This window comes from Panthera leo, chromosome D3 (assembly GCF_018350215.1).
Source record: "Panthera leo isolate Ple1 chromosome D3, P.leo_Ple1_pat1.1, whole genome shotgun sequence".
Lineage (NCBI taxonomy): Eukaryota > Metazoa > Chordata > Mammalia > Carnivora > Felidae > Panthera > Panthera leo.
This window is the reverse complement of record NC_056690.1, coordinates 27,483,312-27,504,867: the sequence shown is the minus strand read 5'-3', so window position 1 is coordinate 27,504,867 and position 21,556 is coordinate 27,483,312. Positions and strand designations below refer to the sequence as shown.

The 21,556-nt window shown below is 44.6% G+C and overlaps 1 protein-coding gene across 1 annotated transcript in view; it reads right to left on the bottom strand.

The window, feature by feature from the left end:
• The window catches only part of PIWIL3 (piwi like RNA-mediated gene silencing 3), a 33,726-nt gene extending 21,368 nt beyond the window's left edge, over positions 1-12,358 (bottom strand). The window contains exons 1-7 of the mRNA XM_042909671.1: positions 12,334-12,358; positions 7,979-8,171; positions 6,758-6,860; positions 3,723-3,822; positions 2,921-3,135; positions 1,533-1,651; positions 580-660 (exon numbers count right to left, since the gene is read on the bottom strand). Coding sequence (XP_042765605.1) covers positions 580-660; positions 1,533-1,651; positions 2,921-3,135; positions 3,723-3,822; positions 6,758-6,860; positions 7,979-8,171; positions 12,334-12,358 — 836 coding nt within the window. The remainder of the gene's footprint in view (positions 1-579; positions 661-1,532; positions 1,652-2,920; positions 3,136-3,722; positions 3,823-6,757; positions 6,861-7,978; positions 8,172-12,333) is intronic.
• Positions 12,359-21,556: the final 9,198 nt, after the last annotated feature.

Below are 21,556 nucleotides of genomic sequence, written 5' to 3'. Positions count from 1 at the left end.
ACGTATGTGAGAATATATAGGATATAGGTGTATAAATTATAAACATATACACAATATATATACATACATACATGTAGCTATAATTACTATGAGTGGGAGAGAGCCAAAGCATAAGAGACTGTTAAAAACTGAGAACAAACTGAGGGTTGATGGGGGGTGGGAGGGAGGGCAGGGTGGGTGATGGGTATTGAGGAGGGCACCTTTTGGGATGAGCACTGGGTGTTGTATGGAAACCAATTTGACAGTAAATTTCATATATTAAAAAATAAAAAAATAAAAATAAAAAAAAAGAAAGTATTTAAGAGAAATTTATTATCCAAATTTTAGAAGATTTAGACTTCTTATGAGGTTTATATAACTACCGAATACCTCAAGGTTTATGCTTATCACTCTAGGATTGTAAGAGTGAATCTTTTCACTTCGATTCAAATTTACATTAAAATCTAACTTAATCGTTCATGGCCAGTGGGTACCACTGAAAAGACCATCACTTGTAAATCCTACTGCTTCAAATGAGAGTAACTTTCTCAAATGCTTCTATGGTCAGGTCTGTAGAATGTGAAACTTTCCACTGTGTACTTATGATTGAGGAACTCCGTGGCCTCATTCTCGTTGTAATAGTTGCGACCAACTTGCTTCAAATCCATCATCTTCAAAATTCTAGAAATTGGAAGAATGGATTTCATTGAAACCACAGTGAATATTATTAAGCATTTACTAACAAACACGGAGATACACTGGGGGAAAGAAATCTACAAGTGACTTTGTTTTACAAACAATTAACAGGAAGTGCCTGATACAACAAGTAAATGACATTGTAAGGTAGATATTAAAGCCCCTTGAACCTCCATTTTCCCCTCCTTTACATAATCTACAACAAAAGGTCATGGGAAGGTCATCAGAAGGTCCTTCATCCCCAGAAATGAACTGAAACCTCTTTTGCAGACTATGTGCCTCCAATTTTCATTTTCACTATTTGTGCATCACCATAAGTGTAGAACACCAAACAAATGTAGGGGTGCCTGCTTGGCTGAGTCAGTTAAGTACCAGACTTTGGCTCAGGGCATGATCTTGCACTGAGGGCTCAAGCCCCACACTGGGCTCTGTGCTGACAGCTCAGAGCCTGGATCCTGCTTCGGATTCTGTGTCTCTCTCTCTCTGCCCCTCCCCCCTCGTGCTCTATCTCTCTTACAAAAATAAACAAACACTTGGAAAAGAAAACAAATGCACATTTACCCCAGGGAGAAAGAGGCATCGCTGTGCACAGTTGACATCTGCCCCTCCCTAGACAGGGAGCAGGCATGTGATGTGGGGTAGGCAGGAAGAACAATGTCAACAATAAGCCACAGAACTCAAACAAAACTCAAATCTAGGTGAGGTTCAAGTGCTGATTCATCTCAAAGATCGCTTGCCCTCCCAGAACATGAGGAGACATCGAGAACACAAATTCTAGGACCAAACACCTATGTGCAGTGCCACTGACACACTAACATGCAACCAAATCTCAAGGAAACGAAATCTTACAAACACACTTTCTAAAGAGAATGTTGTAATAACGTAAGCAGTCCAGTGAGGTGGGTTTGAGTTCACTGCAGAATTCAATGGTGACCTTCACAATCTTTTTGCCCCATCGGCTGACCAGTTCTGTTTTCTGAGGTAAAGAAAAAACAAAAAGGTCTGGTGCTCCTTCCAAGGAGAGTATGCTCATTACTAGACCACAAATCAACAGGTCACTTGGATGTCTGGCAGGAGCAATCTTAACCCCCAGAGGCACATGCAGGTAGAAAATAGGATTTAGGAGACCCAAATGGGGGTCAGAATTAAATATTTACAATGATTTTTTTTTTAACTTAAACAAGCTCCTGTAAATTATGCACTTGGTAAATATAGAAGTTTATTGAAGTGGGGTGTCTGGGTGGCTCAGTCGGTTAAATGTCTGACTTGAGCTCAGGTCATGATCTCACAATTTGTGTGCTCTAGCCCTATACTGGGCTTTGTGCTGACAGCTCAGAGCCTGGAGCCAGCTTCAGATTCTGTGTCTCCCTCTCTCTGCCCCTCCCCTGCTCACACTCTGCCTGTCTCTGCCTGTCTCTCTCTCTCTCTCTCTCTCTCTCAAAAATAAACATTGGAAAAAAAAATTTTTAAGTTTATTGAAGAGGGTCACCTGGGTGGCTCAAGCAGTTAAGCCTCTGACTTTTCATTTCAGCTCAGGTTATGATCTCATGGTTCAGGGGTTTGAGCCCCACTTCAGGCTCTGTGCTGTGTCAAACCTGCTTGAGATTCTTTCTCTCTGCCCCTCCCCCAATTGCTCACTCTCAAAAATATTAAATTAAGGAAAAGAAATGGAATATTAAGTCCTTCCAGTTCTGTGTGTGCATGTGCATGCATGTGTGATGTATTGGAACAAGAAATAAAAACTTATTCAATACTTCATCAGCATTTGAGCCCTATTTGCCATTGAAAAGGTAAAAAATATATATTTTGCTCCTAAATTTATTTTAACCACCAAAATGAGGCATGAGGGAACATCAGTGATAGCCAAAAATGGCATGTGGGTTTTGTTACAAATCCTATGGGCAAGAGATCTTCAAGAGGTCTCCATGAACCATTGTATAAAAATGGTATATTTGCTATAATACAGGGAGAATGTGAGAGAAAGAAAGAACAAAGGTCAAGAAAATGTCCACTAACAGGAGTGCCTGCATGGCTCAGTTGGTTAAGTGCCCAACTCTTGACTTCAGCTCAGGTCATGATCTCGTGCTTTGTGGATTCAAGCCCTGTGGCCCTGCACAGTCAGTGCAGAGCCTGCTTGGGATTCTCTCTCCCTTGCTCTCTGCTCCTCCCCTACATGTGCTTTCTCTTTCTCAAAATAAGTGAATAAACTTAAAGAAAAAGAAAATATCCAATAACATTACTTCACCTGCTTTTGTAGTTTATGAGGCAGTAATAAAGAGTTCCCATCAAATATGTGACACTCTCCAATTACATGTTTATGCTGGCAAAGCAAATCTGTACGAACTTTTCCATCTTCAATCTCTGGCATGTAATCAATGTTATACTTATACGTGAGGAGTTCAGGGCGAGAGGTCACTCGGAAATGGTTGGTGAATAGCTTTACCACTCTACCTTGCGTTCCTGAAAAAAACAAGCCACATGTCAATAATGAAACAAGTTGACCAATCGCTCCCAAAACAATGTAGACACCAGGATCTTGAGAGCTTAAGTTAGGTCAAACAAAGACATGAACAAGTAATGAACACTTACACACACCTGATGCCCAGAATATGTACCAGCCTTTTAAAGGAATCCTCACACAAACATACATTTAGAGTTAAAATAGAAGATTAAAATATTAAATTAACAATAACAAGAGATCAAAAGAAAACTTCTTGTAACACAAAGCTTCTAAATGGGGAGGGTGAGTGGGGAGCCACTGTTTGTAATAGTGTTTAGCATAAAAAAAAAAGGCTCAACACAACCAAAGAACTGGGTCATTTGATTTTAGTTGCTATAAAAGGAAAAGAAAACTGGAGAATACATCCAGGTCCCAAAATAGGTCTCTATTTCTGCAAAGGTGGAGGTTATTACAACATGAGAAGGTGGGAAGGTACCTCCACTCACAGTGATGGGGTGAAGCTCTAAGACTCTCAAATACAAATGAACCTCAGAACAAGATCAACACGAACAATTCCATAACATTAGGTTGTTAAAGGCCAGCACACCTGTTGTGGAGTCTTTCACATGTTCCAAGTACTGTCGGGTATTCACCACCTGGTCTTGAAAAATGGCTCCAATACCTCTTTTCCCCTTCAGTGACAATGCCTGCAATCCAGCCCCCAGCTGAAGTTCTTCTGCACAGAAACAAATGCAAAAACCATGAATTTTATATAAAAAACAAATGGAAACGTAAACAAAGGACAATGTTAAGTACAACTTAAGTTGAGGTTGTTGGAGGTAGAAAACAGGGTTGTCAAAGGATCCAAACAACAGTAGTTCAGTAATGATCACCAGAAAAGGTGAATGTTACCCAGAAGCCTTTCCCAACAAGACCCCATTCCATGTCAGCGGCTACCCTAGCACCACGTTCATTGCTGCTATGGTGTTTGCCTCCTTTCATCCGGTATTTGCTCAGAGTGCAAGCTTCTTCAAATCAGAAACTTTGTCCTTTCTCTAACTTCTTTATAGGCTAATCACCTGATACCAGAGTGCCCTCTAGTGGGCATCATAAAATGCTGACTAAATAAACAGCCCTTTCAAAAAAAAAAAAAAAAAAAAAATGCATGAGAGGTGTTTGAGTGACCTCAGTGGATGAAGCTGAGGACTCTTGGTTTCAGCTCAGGTCATTATTTCACAGTTCCTGAATTTGAGCCCTGCATCAGAGCTCTGTGCTGACAGCATGGAGTCTGCTTGGGATTCTCTCTCTGCTCCTCCCCTGCTCTGGCTCTCTCCCTCTCTCTACATAAACAAACTAAAAAAAAAAAAATTGTTTATCAAAAGCCAGTTTCATGATTTTTTTTTAAAAAAACAACTGATCGATTTTTTTTTTAACAGCAACTGGGAAAGGCTCTCATGTTATTTTTATCACATTGTAATATTCATCTAACTATTTTAAAGGTCAATATTTGGAGCACAGTGCAAGGCAATCTTTCACATATTATGAAAGAAACCTCCATAAATGGGTAATACAGTCCATGCTTTGGGTTGCACAAACTGGTTTTCTTCAAAATGTTACTTCTGGAAGCTATTATCCCCAGCTTATGATGCTCTTATAAAAACACAGTCTGAATTTCCATAATAGAAAAACTTATTTCATTTTACACATAAAAATCATTTAAAAACTTATCAAACTCTCAATTCCTGACACACCCAGCAATCAAATTTATCATATTCAAACTTCAGTGAAAGAAAACAGCAAGCATCATTCATTAGTACTTGCTACATAACAATATACTTTACATAAAATATTAATAACCCCTGAGATGTGACAGGTGATAAAAATAGGTGTCTTAATATTGTATATTCATGTTTATAACTTCATCTTATGGGGTCTGGAATTTGTCTCAGTTTATTATAAACGTATTTATAACAGAGGATACCAAAAGCAGAGGCAACAGGAGCAAAAATAGACAAGTGGGAATTCAAACTAAATACTTTCTGTACAGCAAATGAATCAATCAACAGAATGAAAGGCAACTTATGGAATGGGAGAAAGTATTTGCAAACCATGTATCTGATAAGGGGTTAATTTAAAATACAATAAGGAACTTCTGCCACTCAATAGCCAAATACCTAATAACCTAATTTTTTTTTTTTTTAATGGGGAAAGGACCTGAATCGGCATCTCTCCAAAGAGGACATATAAATGGCAAACAGATATATGAAAAGATGCTCAAGGTCATTCATCAGAGAAATGCAAATCAAAACCACAATGAGCTATCACTTTCCATCCGTAAGTATGGCAATTATATCACACACACACACAAAGCACACGTGCACACACACAAAGCATGCATGCACACAAAGTATGCATGCACACAAAGTATGCATGCACACAAAGTATGCATGCACACAAAGTATGCATGCACACACGAAGAACCTCCCCCCCCCCAAAAAAAAAAGACAGCAAGTGTTAGTGAAGATGTCAAAAAACCTGAACCCTCTTAGAATACAAAATGATATAGCTGCTATGGAAAACAGTATGGAGATTCCCCAAACACTTAAAGGTAGAACCACCAATCCAGCAATCCCACTTCTGGAGGATTCTTTCAAAGAATTGAAATTAGAATCTTAAAGAGCCATGTTTGCTGCAGCCCTTGTTAAAACTAGCCAAGCCCTGGAAACAACCTGAATGCCCATCAACGACTGAATGGATAAAGTTAATACAGTATATACACACAGTGGAATATGATTCAGCCTTAAAAAGGAAATCCTGCAATAGGAGGCATGATCTTGAGGACATCATGCTAAGTGAAATAAGCCAGTCCTCGAAGGACAGATCCTGCATAATTCCACTGGTAGAAGACATCTAAAATAGTCAAAGTCACAGAAGCAGGTAGTAGAATGGTGCAATTCGGCGAGGGGAATGAGGAGTTGCTACTCAACAGGTGGAAAATTTCCCTTATGCAAGTTCTAGATAGCTGCCGTGTAACATTGTGCCACTAGTTCACAGTACTGTATTGTACACTTAAAAATATGTTACAGGGTAGATCTCATATTAACTCTTCTCACCATAATTAGTAAGAATTTAAAACTAAAATAGCAGCAAATCAGAGAATCAGATTTGAGGTGTAATTATATGAGCCAAATCCTTGGCAATCAGTATTAGGCTGCATGCACACCTGCATAATGATAACCTTTCACCTATGAAAATAAAATGAAGGTAAATGCTGAGATGCCCGATGAGCTGCCCAAGCATTCCATACAGTGGTTTACAGTAAGGTTTCTAGAGTTCTTAATTAACTTGGAGTTATTGTATACACATGCACTGTCTAAATCTGAAAAGCAATTCTTTTGAACAATTGGCTAGTCTGATTGATAATAGTCTCCATTTCTTTTTCCTAAACCTTAAAATAGAAGGGGACTAAAACACTGACAGGTAATTCATTGCAGAAATGAAAAATAGTTGCAAGCTGTACACTCTTCGCATCCTGCCAAAACATACTGAGGTTCTCTGCCTAGAGTTTTATGGCTGTGGTACACCCTCATGTATTAAACACCCCCCCCCCCCGCCCCCATATCCCTCTCTTTCCCTCTTTACTTGGAGGCTGAGGTGTTCTTCTTGGTCTTCTTCGTCGTGCAGGCTTGACCACTGGACTTTCCAGTGGCTGGAGGCCAGGCTGAATTTGACCAGTTTGCTGGGTCTGTATGTTTTAGGAGATAGAAATAAAGAGTGATAGTAACGGTGTTTGTTCATCATCCCTAAATGGCTTGCCTGCCAGGTGCCAGGCACTGCCAGGGCATGAAGCATGTTCCCTTGTAAAGGCTCACATGCCAGTGACAGAAAATAAAAGTCATGATTTCTCTAGGTTAGTGTGTTAATTGCTAAGGAATTGAAGAAATGTAGAACCAAGCAAAGTACAGAAAACTGGGTATTACCAGAAGGTGGGATGTGAGGGGGCTGGTTGAATTCACGGGGGACAAAGACCCTCAGTGAGAAGTTGCCAATGAATCAAAAACTGGAAAGAGGAGAGTGAGTTACAAGGTTATACGAGCCATAGGTAGAGGAAAGAGCAAATTTTCTACTGTAGAAACGTTCAAGAAAGAACAAGGTGGCCGATGTGACTGCTGCAAGGTGAGCACGAGGTAGAGAAGCTTAGGTCAGAGAGGTGGTGGGAGAGAGGCCATTTTTTTCAATGTTTATTTTTGAGAGAGAGAGGGAGGGAGAGAACAAGCAGGGGAGGGTCAGAGAGAGAGAGAGAGAGAGAGAGAGAGAGGAAGACAGAGGATCCAAAGCGGGCTCTGCACGGTCACACTTGGGGCTCAAACCTACAAACCGTGAGATCATGATTTGAGCTGAAGTCGGGGCTTAATGGAATGAGCCACAGGTGCACCCCAGGAGGGAAGCCATCTCAGATGTGCCTCTGACTAAGAAAATGGGAACCTTTACAGGATGTCAGGCAGAGGAACTGCATGGACCGATTTATATGGTTCTGTGTGCTGGGAAACAGGCAGAAGGAACGACCAGGGTGGAAGCAAGAAGACCAGTTTGGAGACCACTTGCCACGTGCAGCAAGGGATGCTGGTGGCTTGGACCAGAAGGTAATAACAGAGGTGGTGACACATTGTCAGATGGCAGATATTTTTTGGAAAATTGGGAGAGGACAGTGTTTCCTGGATGTTGGTGTGCAGGAAGAGTTTGGGGTCAAGAGAGGAATCTAGGGCATATTTGCATATGAGAAAACGCGTGAGAAGGAAGCAGTAGCTGAGGAAGATAAAGCATCTTTTGCACCAAAGAGAGTGAACAGGCCATTGTGCTCACCGCTGTGGCGGCTCCCGGCGGCGGAGGCGCGGCGGCTCCCGGCGGCGGAGGCGCGGCGGCTCCCGGCGGCGGAGGCGCGGCGGCTCCCGGCGGCGGAGGCGCGGCGGCTCCCGGCGGCGGAGGCGCGGCGGCTCCCGGCGGCGGGGCGGGTTGAGAGGGCGCCCGACCTCGCGCGCGGCCTCGGGCTCGGGTCCTGGCCCGACCTGACATTACTGTCCTGAAGGGGACAGACCCTGGAAGGGGACACAGTTATGTTAGACTTCTCTAGGTAGTTGTCTGGTCACCTTCTACAAACCAGGACTTTGAAGAAGGCATCAGGTTGCTAACTACACGTGTTTTCCAATCACACCAAAAAGACTGCTAGCTGCCAACTTGTCAGAGAAGGATCCTGTGGTAAAAGGGAACCTGGTAAAATATTCTTAGAGATGTGCAGAAAATTATTGACTAGGATTTTTTTCCCCCACACCAAGTGACAGGTCACTGTGGGTTACCCTGCTTGCTTGTAGGAGTCCAGTGCGCACGGAATTCACACCTACCGCCTACCCCCTGGCGCGCGCGCGCACACACACACACACACACACACCCACACACCCACACACACCACACCCCACACCCACAGGCACACACACCCAGGGCCACCGCCACCTGAATGGGTCACCCTTCCCTGACTCCGCTGACACAACTCACCTTCCTTCCTTCCTCCTGAAGTATTAGTCTGATCTGTGGGGTGTTAGTTGCCTTCTTTCATGCCCTGTAGCCTAGGGTTCCTCTTTCAGCCCCGCAGCGCCTGAGCGCTGACATCCGCTGGGTCAGAGGGGCAAAGCTCCTCTCTGAAAGGGTCAGCCTTTCCCGGGACTGGCCCTGTACCTCGCCACGGCCACCGAAGGGCAGTAGGTCTAGCCTGGCCTCCTTGCGGGACGCTCCCACAGTCAGCAAGGCCCGACCAGCCCCCACCCTCATTTCTATTTCAACCCTGCCGGCCCAACCCCTTCAGGCACCGCCTCCATCCGGGCCCAAATGAGGCCTACCTAGTAGTGCACCTGGCGGTTTCAAAGGTGCTCTGAGTCTCAGGGGGATGGGCGTGAGTGGTTCTGCCCGCACTCCTGCCCCACCCTACCTCCCCTACCAACCATCCCCCCCTTAACCTGCCAGGTGACTTCACCAAACGAGGTGCACATGGAGCTCCAGAAACTTAGGCCCTTACCACTTAATATTTTAACCAGTTCCCCACTGCTTCCAATAAAACTACATTGTAACCACTGTGACTATCTTTGGATCCAAATCTAGGCTCCTCCATCATCGTCTCCTTGGCCTAGATCCCTACAAGTGGGTTTGCAGTGATTTGTAAGCTTTTAAGTATTGGGGTAATTAAAAAATTTTTTTTTGTTGTTGTTGAATCAGGCTTTTTTGTCCATTGCTTCCAAGTTTCTATCATTCTTTGACTTTGCCACTTAAAATTGTTTTTTAATTCACTAATTCTTTAATTTTTGTAATTGCATTGTCTTGCATTTAAATCCTTGATGCACACACTGGATACCCATTTCATTGTTTAACTTTTTAATTTTAATTCTAGTTAGCATAACAGCATTCCATTAGTTTCCACTGGACAGTCATTTTAATTCAGAGAGAGTTATCTGACACCATTTCTAAAATAATCCTAACCTTGCCCCTGCTTTGAAGTCCCATGGTAATTCTGCAGAAACCTGTGTGTTCCTTTGGCTCTAATTCCAAACTCAGTTCTGCTTTGTCTGGTGTACCAGTAACATGATGTTTTGTTCCTTGACCTTGAAAGTATTCTAAAGACTAGAAAAGCCTAAATTGGCTAAGCACTTGAACATCCCTGGCTGTTCCTTCAAATGAGTTTTTGAGTCAGTGCATTAAGTTCCAGAATATAATAAATGCTGTTGCCTGGTGACTCTGAGGTTGGATTGAATTTAGACATCGATTTAGTTCTTCTGAGTTGCAGAGTCTTCACTAAGGTTTTCCCGGAAAATCCTTGTGCTCGTAAGTGATTCCAAGGAAGATGTTTGGGGGTATCCAGGTTGCTGTATAGAGAGCACCCTAGAAACTGGCTCAGGTGCCCTCTGAGGGGGCATGTGTACCCCCCATGGTGGGGGCCATGTGTACTGAGTGTTCTGGTTTCAGATTCTGGTTTGTCTGGTGGAGGGTAACCTGAGAGAGGGTGTAGGGAGAAGAAGAGGAGAAAACTCTGGAAGAGCAAATTGGATGAGACTCCCAGACATCACTTATGGACTTGGTGTCCTGCCCTGAGTCCAGCCCAGTCCTTGGGTATAGCAGGTTCTTAGTATTAAGCACACCTGAGATGCATCCTTCAGTAAGGAGCTGCCTCTTCATGGCACTTGGGACTCTTCCCAGTAAGTCTTCTCTCATGCCTTTCAGAAAAGTTGTACCATATTCTGCCCACTGGCATTAACGGGTCATGCACTGAATTTGTTCCTGAGCTCCATAGAGTCTACATCACTAATTATGACTGGTCTTTCACCAACAGAATAGAAGGGCCTCAGGGAAAGGATCTGTTCTTTCTCTGCTCTTTCTCCAATGGAGATAACAGTACCCGACCAAGACTAGGCACTCAATTCATATGTTAAGAGAGAATCGATGGATGCATTAATGATTACATTTAATGATGAATCCCTGGGAAGTCTGACTGACTTATAACTCTTTTTTTTTTCTTTAAAGTTTATTTATTTTTGACAGAGAGAGAGAAAGAGAGACAGAGAGAGAGAGACAGACAGAGCATGAGTGGGGGAGGGGCAGAGAGAGGGAGACACAGAATCTGAAGCAGATTCCAGGCTCCAAGCTCTCAGCACAGAGCCTAATGCAGGGCTCAAACTCACGGACCGCGAAATCATGACCTGAGCCAAAGTCGGATGCTCAACTGACTGAGCCACCCAGGCGCCCCTGACTTATAACTCTTATAAACAGCCCCAAATGCCACAGAGTTGATCTGATTATCATTACCTTCCTGATGACATGCAGGAATCTGCCAGTGTTCTTTCTGGGCAAAAAAAAAAAAAAAAAAAAGGAAAGGAGGGCAGTGGGAGAGAAGGTGGTATTTAAGTTGGAAAACTGGGGATACACAGTCAAAAAGCAGTAGATAACTAAATGTAATTTGGATATACAGTTTGTACATATACTGGATCTACACACACATTCTTGCATGAACTTACGTATGTATGTATTTATTTACACCTGAAATGAGAAGACACAATCACACACCAAAATAAACCTAATGGAAGAGGCTGACAAAATGGAAGGTGAAAAAACTAAGGTGGTTCTTTAAGAAATCAAGATAGCAGCTAAGCGGCTAAACCACCAAGAAGCCTAATGAAGACAAAAAGAAAGCGCCGAGAATCTTTGCAAAGATAATGAAGAAATGATCACAGAGAGGGAAAGGATGAGAAGAGGAATAATTAACAGGCCTCTGCAAAGTAATGGAGAAACCTGGGTAAAAGGGATGGTTGTCTACACCACCTTGCATAAAATCACATCAATTGCTCCCTCTCTGCTTCCTTCATGTTTCCCTCCCACACCTTGTTCCCACGCCTCTGCTTCCAGGAGATAGATCACATGCTACACGTTCCTACCCAAAGAAATAAATAACCACGAAAGAACACACATCCATTTCTGGAGGTGATGAATATGTTTAGTACCTTCGTTATAGTGATGGTATTACAGGTGAGTGCATAGGAGAAAATTCATCAAGATGTATACAATCAATGTGTGCAATTTGTTGTAAAAAGAGGGAGACAGAGAACATAAAGGTAATGCAGCAAATGTTAACAGTTGGTGAATCTCAGTTAACAACTGATGAATTGAGTTGATCAATATCAAGATGCTTTGTGCTGTGCTTGAATTCCTCCGCCCACCACCCCCACAGGTTTCAAATTGTATCAAAATGAAGAGGCCTAGAAGCTGTGAAGAAAGCATTTGTGCATTCCTACTTAGCGATGCACAATGTAACTCTGTCAACTGAGAGAAGAGGCAGAGCTGAAATAAAAACAAAGTTATTTATTTGGGGTCTCAGAATTGCAGTTTGGGAAAGACACATTTGGGCAGCAACCAAAATAGTGCCTCTACCCTCCCCACCCCCATCCAGGGAATAAAAGGAAAAGGTTTTTGAAGACAAAAGGGAATGCTTGTATATGTCATTTACTAAGAATTCTGATGACTAAGATTGGTGTTGGTGGCAGGAAACAAAACTTGGTGACCGTAACTGGTTTCTAAGGCTATCACTAAGCGGGGTCTCTTACTATAGCAAGCTGCAGGTGTTTGGGCCGAGTCCCTGGAAGAGTTGCAGTTTGGCCCGGTTCCAACATTTGTGGTTCTCCTACCGGTGAGGATGTGCATAAGGCCCATCTCCTTACTGGCCTCTGGCTCCATTTGAAAACCTGTTGACATAAGTGACTATTTTATTTCGCCTTTCACAATGTAATATATTGAAGAAGATAATATTAAGAGGCCAAAAGTGAAGCTTGGGCTTATGTCCGTGTTGTGTTGAAAGCAGGCAACCCAAACCCTAAAGCCCTTAATGCAGTGGCTGGCACACAGCAGGTCCTCAATATATGGTTCTAATATAATGGGGGGGGGGGGGTTGGCTACCAAGCAACCATTTCACATTCTCTGGGCTTCCCAGGGACTCTCATTGGAGATAGTGGGGTGGTGGGATTGTGACTGAGACTCCCGTTGCCCAGAAAGAAGCAGGCGTAGGTCTCAGGCCAGGCCAATAGGATGCTCCCTTCTTGGAACGGGAACCTCCAACAGCTGGAGCTCCTTCCACCTGAGTGGTGGCACCCTAACCACTCTGTCCTTGCCAGGCGACTATTCCCAAGGGTCTCTCTTTCTGGAGCTACCTTGCTTTCAACCCAGTCCTCCAGGCCCCCCTTGGACTCTGGGAATGCCCATTATCCTTCCAGCTTATTTTCTTTTCCCTAAGGTAGTCAAAATCATCTTCTCTGGCTTATGGCACTGACAAATGGAGAAAAGGGGACTCTGAATCCCCTCAGCAAGAGGGCGTGCTCTGAGCTGTGACAGGAGGGCTGAAACCCAGGGGGCTCTTGAGGGCAGGATGCAAGTCCTTTAAGTGGACTTCAAGGCCTAAACAGGACCTTGGAAGACTGCCAACCCTTCTTGTTCATGCCACTCCAGCCCCACTGGCCCCCTAGCTGTTTGTCATACCCAGTGGCACACTCCTACCTCAGGGCCTTTGCACTTGCTGTTCCCTTTGCCTGGAATGCTCTTCCTCCAGAAATCCCCCAATATACTCTTCTCTTCTTTGCTCAAATGGCATCTCCTCATGGGACCTCCCTCAAGCACCCTACTTCAAAAATACAAACCCCACCTGTCTCCTTTGCCTACTTCATTTTTCTCCAGAAACTTCCAACATACCACATCATCTGCTTATTTATTTTTCTGTCTACGTCCTACGCCCTGTGAGGGCAGGCTTTTGCCCATCTTGCTGACTTCTGTACCCTCAGTACAGTAACCTGGCATGTGGTGGGTGCTCAATAAATGTTTGTAAACCCGAGTTGCGGTCTGGGTGGACGCGGTCAGGAACTTGGTGGAATAAGCGTTGGTCGCAAAGAGTCTTGGAGATCCTGGCTGACAAGTGCCCTATCGGGGTCCTGGAAGGATCCCACTCTGCCACTCTCCCAGTGACCTGCGTGTGGGGGAGGGAGCCACGTAAGGCCTGGCCAATCTGGGTGGAGAGCCACTGTATCTTGGAAGACTCAATAATAATAATAATAATAATAATAATAATGACAGCTTTTATGGTTGCTGGTCTTTTTTCCTAGGTCTGTGTTAAGTGCTTTACATTCACTATCTCTTTTATGTTTGGTATCATTCTGATGAGGTGGTCCTATTACATCCATTTTATACACATAAATGTATTTTAATGTTTATTTATTTTAGAGACAGAGCACAAGCGGTGTCGGGGCAGAGAAAGAGGGAGACAGAATTGGAAACAGGTTCCAGGCTCTGAGCAGTCAGCACAGAGCCCAACGCAGGGCTCGAACCCACGAATCATGAGATCATGACCTGAGCCGAAATCGGATACTCAAGCGACTGAGCCACCCAGGCGCCCCTATTACATCCATTTTAAAGATGAGAACCCTGAGGCTTGCAGCCTGTCAATAACAGGCCCCACCGCCTCAGGCTACTTCCCTGCAGCCTGGCAAGGAGCGGATCTGGGAATGAACGATGCATTTCCGCCCTGCCCAATAGAGGGGAAGTGGGACCAGGGTCGCCGGGCATGGGAGGTGGGGCTTCCCGTGGAGGCGGGGCTGCTGGTGGTAGGGGCCCAGAGCGAAGGTTGGCCGAGGACCTTCCCGCCAGGGGCCAGGCTGCGCCGTGGCAGCGGGGGCGGCTGCGGGGTGGAGCCTGATGTCACCGGGAGCTCGGCACCGCCCCGCTGGGGCTGCAGCTGCGGAGCAGGAGAGCCGGCACCGCCGCCACCTGGGCTGGGAAAGCAGCACGTGCGGCCATGGCCTCTGGCACCGTGGCTAAGCGGGAGCAAGGTGCGGGGGCGGCGGGAGGGTAGCCCCGGCCCCGCCGCAGCGCTCGGCTGACCGGCTGACCGGCTGCTCCCTCATCTGGTCCCACAGAGGCGCACACTAGACAGAGGCTGCTGCGCACCATCAAGAAGGAGGTGGGTGCCTGAGGCGGGGGCGGGGGCGCGATCCTGGGGGAGGGGGCTTCCAAGCCACGCGGGGAAGGGTCTCTGAAGGAGAGGTGGCCGGTGGCGGCGGCGGGGACGGCCATTTTCGGTTTGGGGCTCACCTGGCTGGGTATTTACCTCCCCAGGGAACTGGAGGCGGGTGAGTTTGGGGGTTGGAGTATAGGGGGACTCTGGATGTTTTTATGCTGTGTGCAGGGGCGGGTGCAGCGGGAGGGCCCCCCCCCCCCCACCACCGGGTGTGGGGCACCCCTGGATATGTCTGGGTAGGACCTCCTCTTGTGGAGGAGCCGGTGGTTGCATCTCAGGAAGGTGAGGCAAGCGCCTGGGGGTGCTGACTGGGCGTATTGGGTGGTGGGGGGCTGAATGGAGCTGCAGAAGGAAGACCAGACTTCGGAAGGGGGGAAAGGTTCACTGTGGAAAAATGCCCCTCATCCCAGATCTCCTCTTTCCCGCAAATTCTCAGTGCTTGGAGCCACCCCCAGGAGCCAAGAGACTCCCCCTGCCCCCCCATCCCTGAAAGCCCCTGGCAAGTGGGTGACTCCATTTGTGGGCTTGTCCCCTGCTGTTTTGGCAGGTGGGTTTCCCTTACCCCGTACCCCACTCCCACATGCAGTAGAGTGAGAAGCGAGCAAGGTTCAACTGTCCCTCTGCTCCTTCCCTCTCCTTGGGGCCAACTGGGAACCCAGTCCAGCCTTTAGTTTGTAGCCCTGGACTGCCCGCAGAGGGGAGAATCCATAGTGGTTGGTTCCCGGGAAGCGTTTAGATGCTTGGACTGTGTGTGTGCGTGTGTGTAAAGCATGCACATGCCTATGTGGGCGAGGACATGTGGCTGTGAGTGCCTCTGAGCATGTCTGTGCATCGGTCTGGAGATATCCAAGTATATCTTCTTATTGCGTGTACATGGGTCTGTGTGTTTACGTGTTTTCGTGAGTATGAGGTGTATCTGTGTGATGCATGAGTCTCTGTGTACATGGGTGAGGCCGTGACCGTGTATGTGTGATTGTATGTGTGTCTATCGCCTTCCTTATGTCACTTCACATCCTGGGACCCCGTCACTGCTGAGCTGCCTCACCCCTGTATCTTGAGTCCTCAGCCTGAGACCACAAATGCCCTCAGACCTTGGGGGCTGGCCTCATATCTGTGCCTGTGTATGTGTGTTGAGGGTGTCCGCATGTGGTGTCAGCACTGAGCACCAAGAAGCCCCTCCCCGCCTGGTGGCAGACAGCCACCAAAGGACAGGCTTGAAGCCTGGACCTGTTGCTGCCCCTCCCTGCTCAGAAAGCTCGGGCATATGTCTGCGTATAGGTGTCTATGTGTGGCATGTCCTGCGTTGTTGAAAGAATCAGCTCCAGGGCTGACTGTACATTCTAGCATTTCTTTTTTTTTTTTTTTTTAATGTTTATTTAGTTTTGAGACAGAGAGGGACAGAGCACAAATGGGGGAGGGTCAGAGAGAGAGGGAGACATAGAATCTGAAGCAGGCTCCAGGCACTGAGACGTCAGCACAGAGCCCAACGCGAGGCTGGAACTCACAGACCGTGAGATCATGACCTGAGCCCCAGTCGGACGCTTAACCGACTGAGCCACCCAGGCACTCCTCATTCTAGCATTTCTGAATAAGGTGGGATGTGTGGAATTCCTCAGAAAGGCCCAGATGTTTTCAGTTTAGCCCTCTTAGAGGCCCTGTGGGGACCTGAAGAAAGGTCTATGTAGATGGACAACCTTCCAACAAAACATACAGACCTACAGTATTCTGATGACTGTGTTAGGGGAGGGTGTCTCTAGCACCTCCCCCAAATGCCTTCAGGTTAAAAACCTGCAGACTCTTTGTTCATTGTTTAACCAACCTAGCTGCAATATGTGCTCTGCAGATGTTTGCAACTGGAATGGCTGTGTTTTCAAGGAAATGGTTGGCTGTTCAACTGGGAGTGGGGGCCACAGGCAGAAGAATGTGTGAACAAGGCATCTGCCTCTGGGCAGGGCTCCAGCTGGGACCCTGGCCCCAGCTCTGCCAGCAGCTCCCTCGATGCCCTGGACAAGTCCTTTCCCCTCTCAAGGACTCAGTTTCCACATGTGGAGAAGGAGCGTCCTTGGAGGTCCCACCCATGTCAGTCTAGTTTGGATTATTGGCCGAGGGGTGGGGGTGGGGTGGGGTGGGTATATTTGCCCCTGGTGACCAGAGGTGTGGGCCTGCATCCTCTCTCCTGGGAGCAGCCGAGTTTGGGGCATGGAATGAGCTTTCTGCCTGACATGAGGCCAAGGCCAACGCCTGAACAGAGGGACCTGTGTGGCATCCCACTTGGTGCTTCAGGGGGGCAGGGACAGAACCTTGCAAATTTGGGCAAAAGGCTTCTAGTGCCCATTGACTCCAGATCTGCAGTCAGAAGGCACGGCTTACAGTAGTGAGTTGGTGGCTGATTCTGAATTCTGTATTTCTTGGGGTACATCGTTTCAGGAATCAGAACTTCCATTTCCTGGGGGCTACTCTGTGCCGTACCTTGTGTGTACAGGTCACTTTCTGAGGTGAGTGTGATTGTCCCCACTTTACAGACAGAGAACCCGAGCTTGGAGGGGAGGCGTGAGTTGCTCAAGAGCACACAGCCGACAGGGTGAGGAGCCAGGGACTTCACCCCCAGGTCTGTCTGACATCAGAGCCAGGCTTTTACCTGTCATAACCCAAATGTGTCCATCCACGTCTACACAGCACTGCAATGTCAGCATGTGTGGTGCCATGATTTCCATCGCATGGATCGCCTCCACTGTTGTCAACATGTTGCACGACAGTGGTCCATTTTTAGTAGTATATATTTTTCAGTTCCTTTGTTTAGTTTTGAGCGAGAGAGCATGCATGTGTGTGAGCAGCAAAGGGGCAGAGAGAGAGGGGAGAAAGAATGCTGTGCTGTCAGCACAGAGCCTGATGTAGGACTTGATCCCATGAACTATGAGGTCATGACCTGAGCTCAGATCCAGACTTGGACGCTGAACCAACTGAGCCACCCAGGCACCCTGACAACAGTGGTGCATTTTATATGGACACTAACTCATCATTTTCAGGCAAAGTTTGTAATTTGCAGTAGTGTTCAGCCTTGGTGTTATACGTTCTATGAGTTTTAACAAATGTGTAATGATGTGAACCACCTTTGTGGTATCGTGTCAAAGAGTTTCACTGCCTTAAAAGTCCTCTGTGCTGTGCCCCTTTATCCCTACATTCACCCCAACCCTTACCTCCATAGTCTTGCTCTCTCCAGAGTGTCATATAGTTAGAATCATACAGTGGATATCTTTGAATGTTTAGAAAATTAAATTCCCCTGTAATTGAATGTAGGCATTCAAGATATTCTTTGCCCTTTGTTTTGTTTTGTTGCTCATCAGTGGAGGATCTGATGATATATGCCTTCCATGAAAAAAAGCATGATTTCTCTAGATGTGTGTCACCTAATGGGGACATCATGAACCACTACATAGCACTCTCATTGGGATCATGCTCCTGTGTGATATGCGGTGGGTCTAGATAGACTCTCTAGCAATGGAAGGAGACAGGCTCAAGAGGTTAGAACTTTATCAAACTGGAATGCCAAATCCTTCTTCCTTAACTTCCCATTGGAAATAAGGCCAGGGAGAGTCGGTTTGCTATGGTTTGGCCATGCTGCAGAGTACAATAGCTATAGACCACACTTTGTGAGGGGGTGTTTCGTCCTAAAACTGAACAGTGTGTACTGAAGGGCTGGGGAAGTTCTGTTATCAGCTGTTATCAGAGATTTTTTTTTATCTGAATGCTATAGCTGTATGGTAGGGCAAACACCTAATTACCAAAAATCTGCTCTCCTTATTGTGCTGTGAATCACCTCCTCCCCTCTGAATCTCCAGGCTCCTATCCCATTCCTTAGCTCAGGATGGTCTATACGCAGCAACTCCTCAGCTTGCCCCTGAGTATCATATTTTCATGGTGCTCCCCATACATATGTAATTAAATTTCTTTTTTCCTGCTTATCTGTCATATGGTAATTTAATTATGAGACCAGCCAAATAATGTTGAAGGGAAGAAGGAAATTTTTTTCCTCCCCAATAATATGGTCTTATGAAATATTACAGGAAAAGAATAATATCTTAAAAGCGTTCAAAGGAAAAAAATAACTATCAGCAAAGGAGCAGAACCTAATTTGTATTAGATTTCATTATAGCAATAATACAAGAAGTCAGTAAAGCAAATTTCCAAAGTAGCCAATGAAAACAAGTTTGAATCTGATGTATATTTGAATCTAAACAACTAAAATACCCACCAATAACAGGATGATCAGATGAGACACATTAAAGTCATATTACATGCTATTAGTCAGCAGTTAAATATAATGCCGTCTCTAAGAGATTTTATTAGTGAAAAAGCAAGTTACAGAAATATATATGTCAATCATGGCTCAACTGGAGAAAGAGAATCAGTAAGAAATATATAATAAGAGATTTATTGCAAGGACTTGGCTTATGCAATTTTCAGGGCTGGCTAGGCAAGCCGGAAAATCATAGGGCAGGCCCTCAGGAAGGGAACTGTCTGCAACTGTCAGGCACAAACTGAAACTGCTTCCTGTAGACAGAATTTCTTCTTCAGGGAAGATGCAGGACTTCTGTTCTCACGACCTTTCAAATAACTCAATCAGGTCCACCCAGATTATCTAGGATAATCTTCCTTCCTGAAAATCAACTGGTTATGGACTTTAATCACATCTACAAAACACCCTCAAAGCAACACCTAGGTAAGTGTTGATGGAATAACTTGGAACTATATAGCCTAGCCAAATTAATGCATAGAACTGACTATCACAATCACATATATATGAATGTGTATTTACATTTGTATTATTATATAGATGTACTGTTAACACTCTGTGTGTGTGTGTACATAGAGAGTTCAGGAAGGATGCACACCAAACTGATAACAATGAAACAGTGAAAACTGGCAAGTTGAAAAGGGGAGTGGTGTAGGGAAAAGAGGAGATTCACTTTTTCTTCTTTATAGTTCTAGTGAGGGGGGTATTGATAATGAGGGAGACACATGTGTATAGGGGCAGGAGGCATATGAGAAATTGCTGTACCTTCTGTTTAATTTTTCTGTGGACCCAAAATTACTCTAAAAAATAAATTCTATTCTTTCTTTTTAAGATTTTATTTTTAAGCAATCTCTATACCCACGTTGGGCTCAAACTTACAGCCCTGAGATCAAGAGTCACATGCTCCACCGACTGAGCCAGCCAGATGCCCCTCTACTTTTTTTTTAATGTCACATTACCTACAAAACAACAACAACAACAACAACCAGCAATCAGCTTAGTAGCAGAGATCTCATCAGCAAAAATAAATGCCAAAAGGTAGTGGGAAAATATCTCTTATGTACCTAAAGAACTCCTAACCTAGAATTCTATACATAATAAAGTATCATTCAAGAAGAAAGAAAATTCAACATGTATTCAGTTCTGAAAAAATAAGAGTTTACTCCTCACTGACATTTGTGAAGAAATGTCACTACTGAAGAATATACATCAGCCATAAAACTGATTCAAAGAAGGAAGGAAGGAAATTCACATTTGAAAAACACAGTTAAACCAAATGAAGTACTGAGTGTGAAAAAAATAACCACAATAATTTCCATGGATGTATTCAGAAAAATCAGAATTAAAATTCTAGATAATGAGGAAAGCTGATGGCAAGGTGTTTCAACTTGAAATAAAAAATTATTTGGGGCAACTGGTTGACTCAGTCTGTTAAGCATCCGACTCTGGGCTTTGGCTCAGGTCATGATCTTGCAATTTGTGAGATCAACCCCACGTTTGGCTCTATGTTGACAGAGAGGAGCCTGCTTGGGATTCTCTCTCTCCCTCCCGCTCTGCCCCTCCCTAACTCATGCTCACTCGTGTGCACTCTCTGTCTCTCTCCTTCTCAAAATAAATACACTTTAAAAAATTATAAATATTTTTGTTGCTTTTGGAAGAGATCAGAATTAATAATTAACCTTAGAACTTGATGGAGAAATGTAAAACTAAGTTACATGTTAAAAATTTAAGAGCACCTTTTAAAGGAAGCCATGAGAATTTAGAAAAACAAAAGGAGCAAAGAATAAAAGTAGAAAAAGCAAGTGGGGATAAAAGCCTGGTAAACAGATAACGTAAGGGGCACCTTGGTGGCTCAGTCAGTTAAGCCTCCGACTTCGGTTCAGGTCATGATCTTGCGGTTTGTGGGTTGGAGCCCCACATCGGGCTCTGAGCTGACAGCCCAGAGCCTGGAGCCTGCTTCGGATTCTGTGTCTCCTTCTCTCTCTGCCTCTCCCCAACTTGTGCTCTGTCTCTATCAAAAATAAATGTACATAAATTTTTTTTAAAAAAACAGATGACATAAAATAGGATAAGTTCTAAGGAAATTAGTAATCTTTTGAAAATTTATCTTTAGAACACTATCTATCAAAACCTATAGAGTCATTAACCAAGTACTTAAGTGAAAAGTCATAGTTTGAAATGCATTTATTATAAAACAAAAAGCAGTCAACTTAAGAAGTCAGAAAAGAATTTCAAAAGTTGGAAGAAGGAAATAAAGGCAATGGAGAAATTAAATAAACAATGATCAAAGAATTTTAAAATAGAGTTAAGCTGCAAAATCAAAACCTGCTTCTTAAAAGAGTGGCAAATAGAAAAAAGCTTTAAAAGCCTTCCTAAGGAAAAAAATAGAGTAGGCACAAATTAATGTTAGGAATGGAAAAGGGCCATAAGTACAGATAAAGAACAGATTTTTTTAAATTAAAAAAACACATGAAAATGTTAGGACATTTTAAAAATTAATAATATAAACACATTTTTAGAAAAATTTTCAAGTTGGCTGAAGAAGAAATTAAAACCT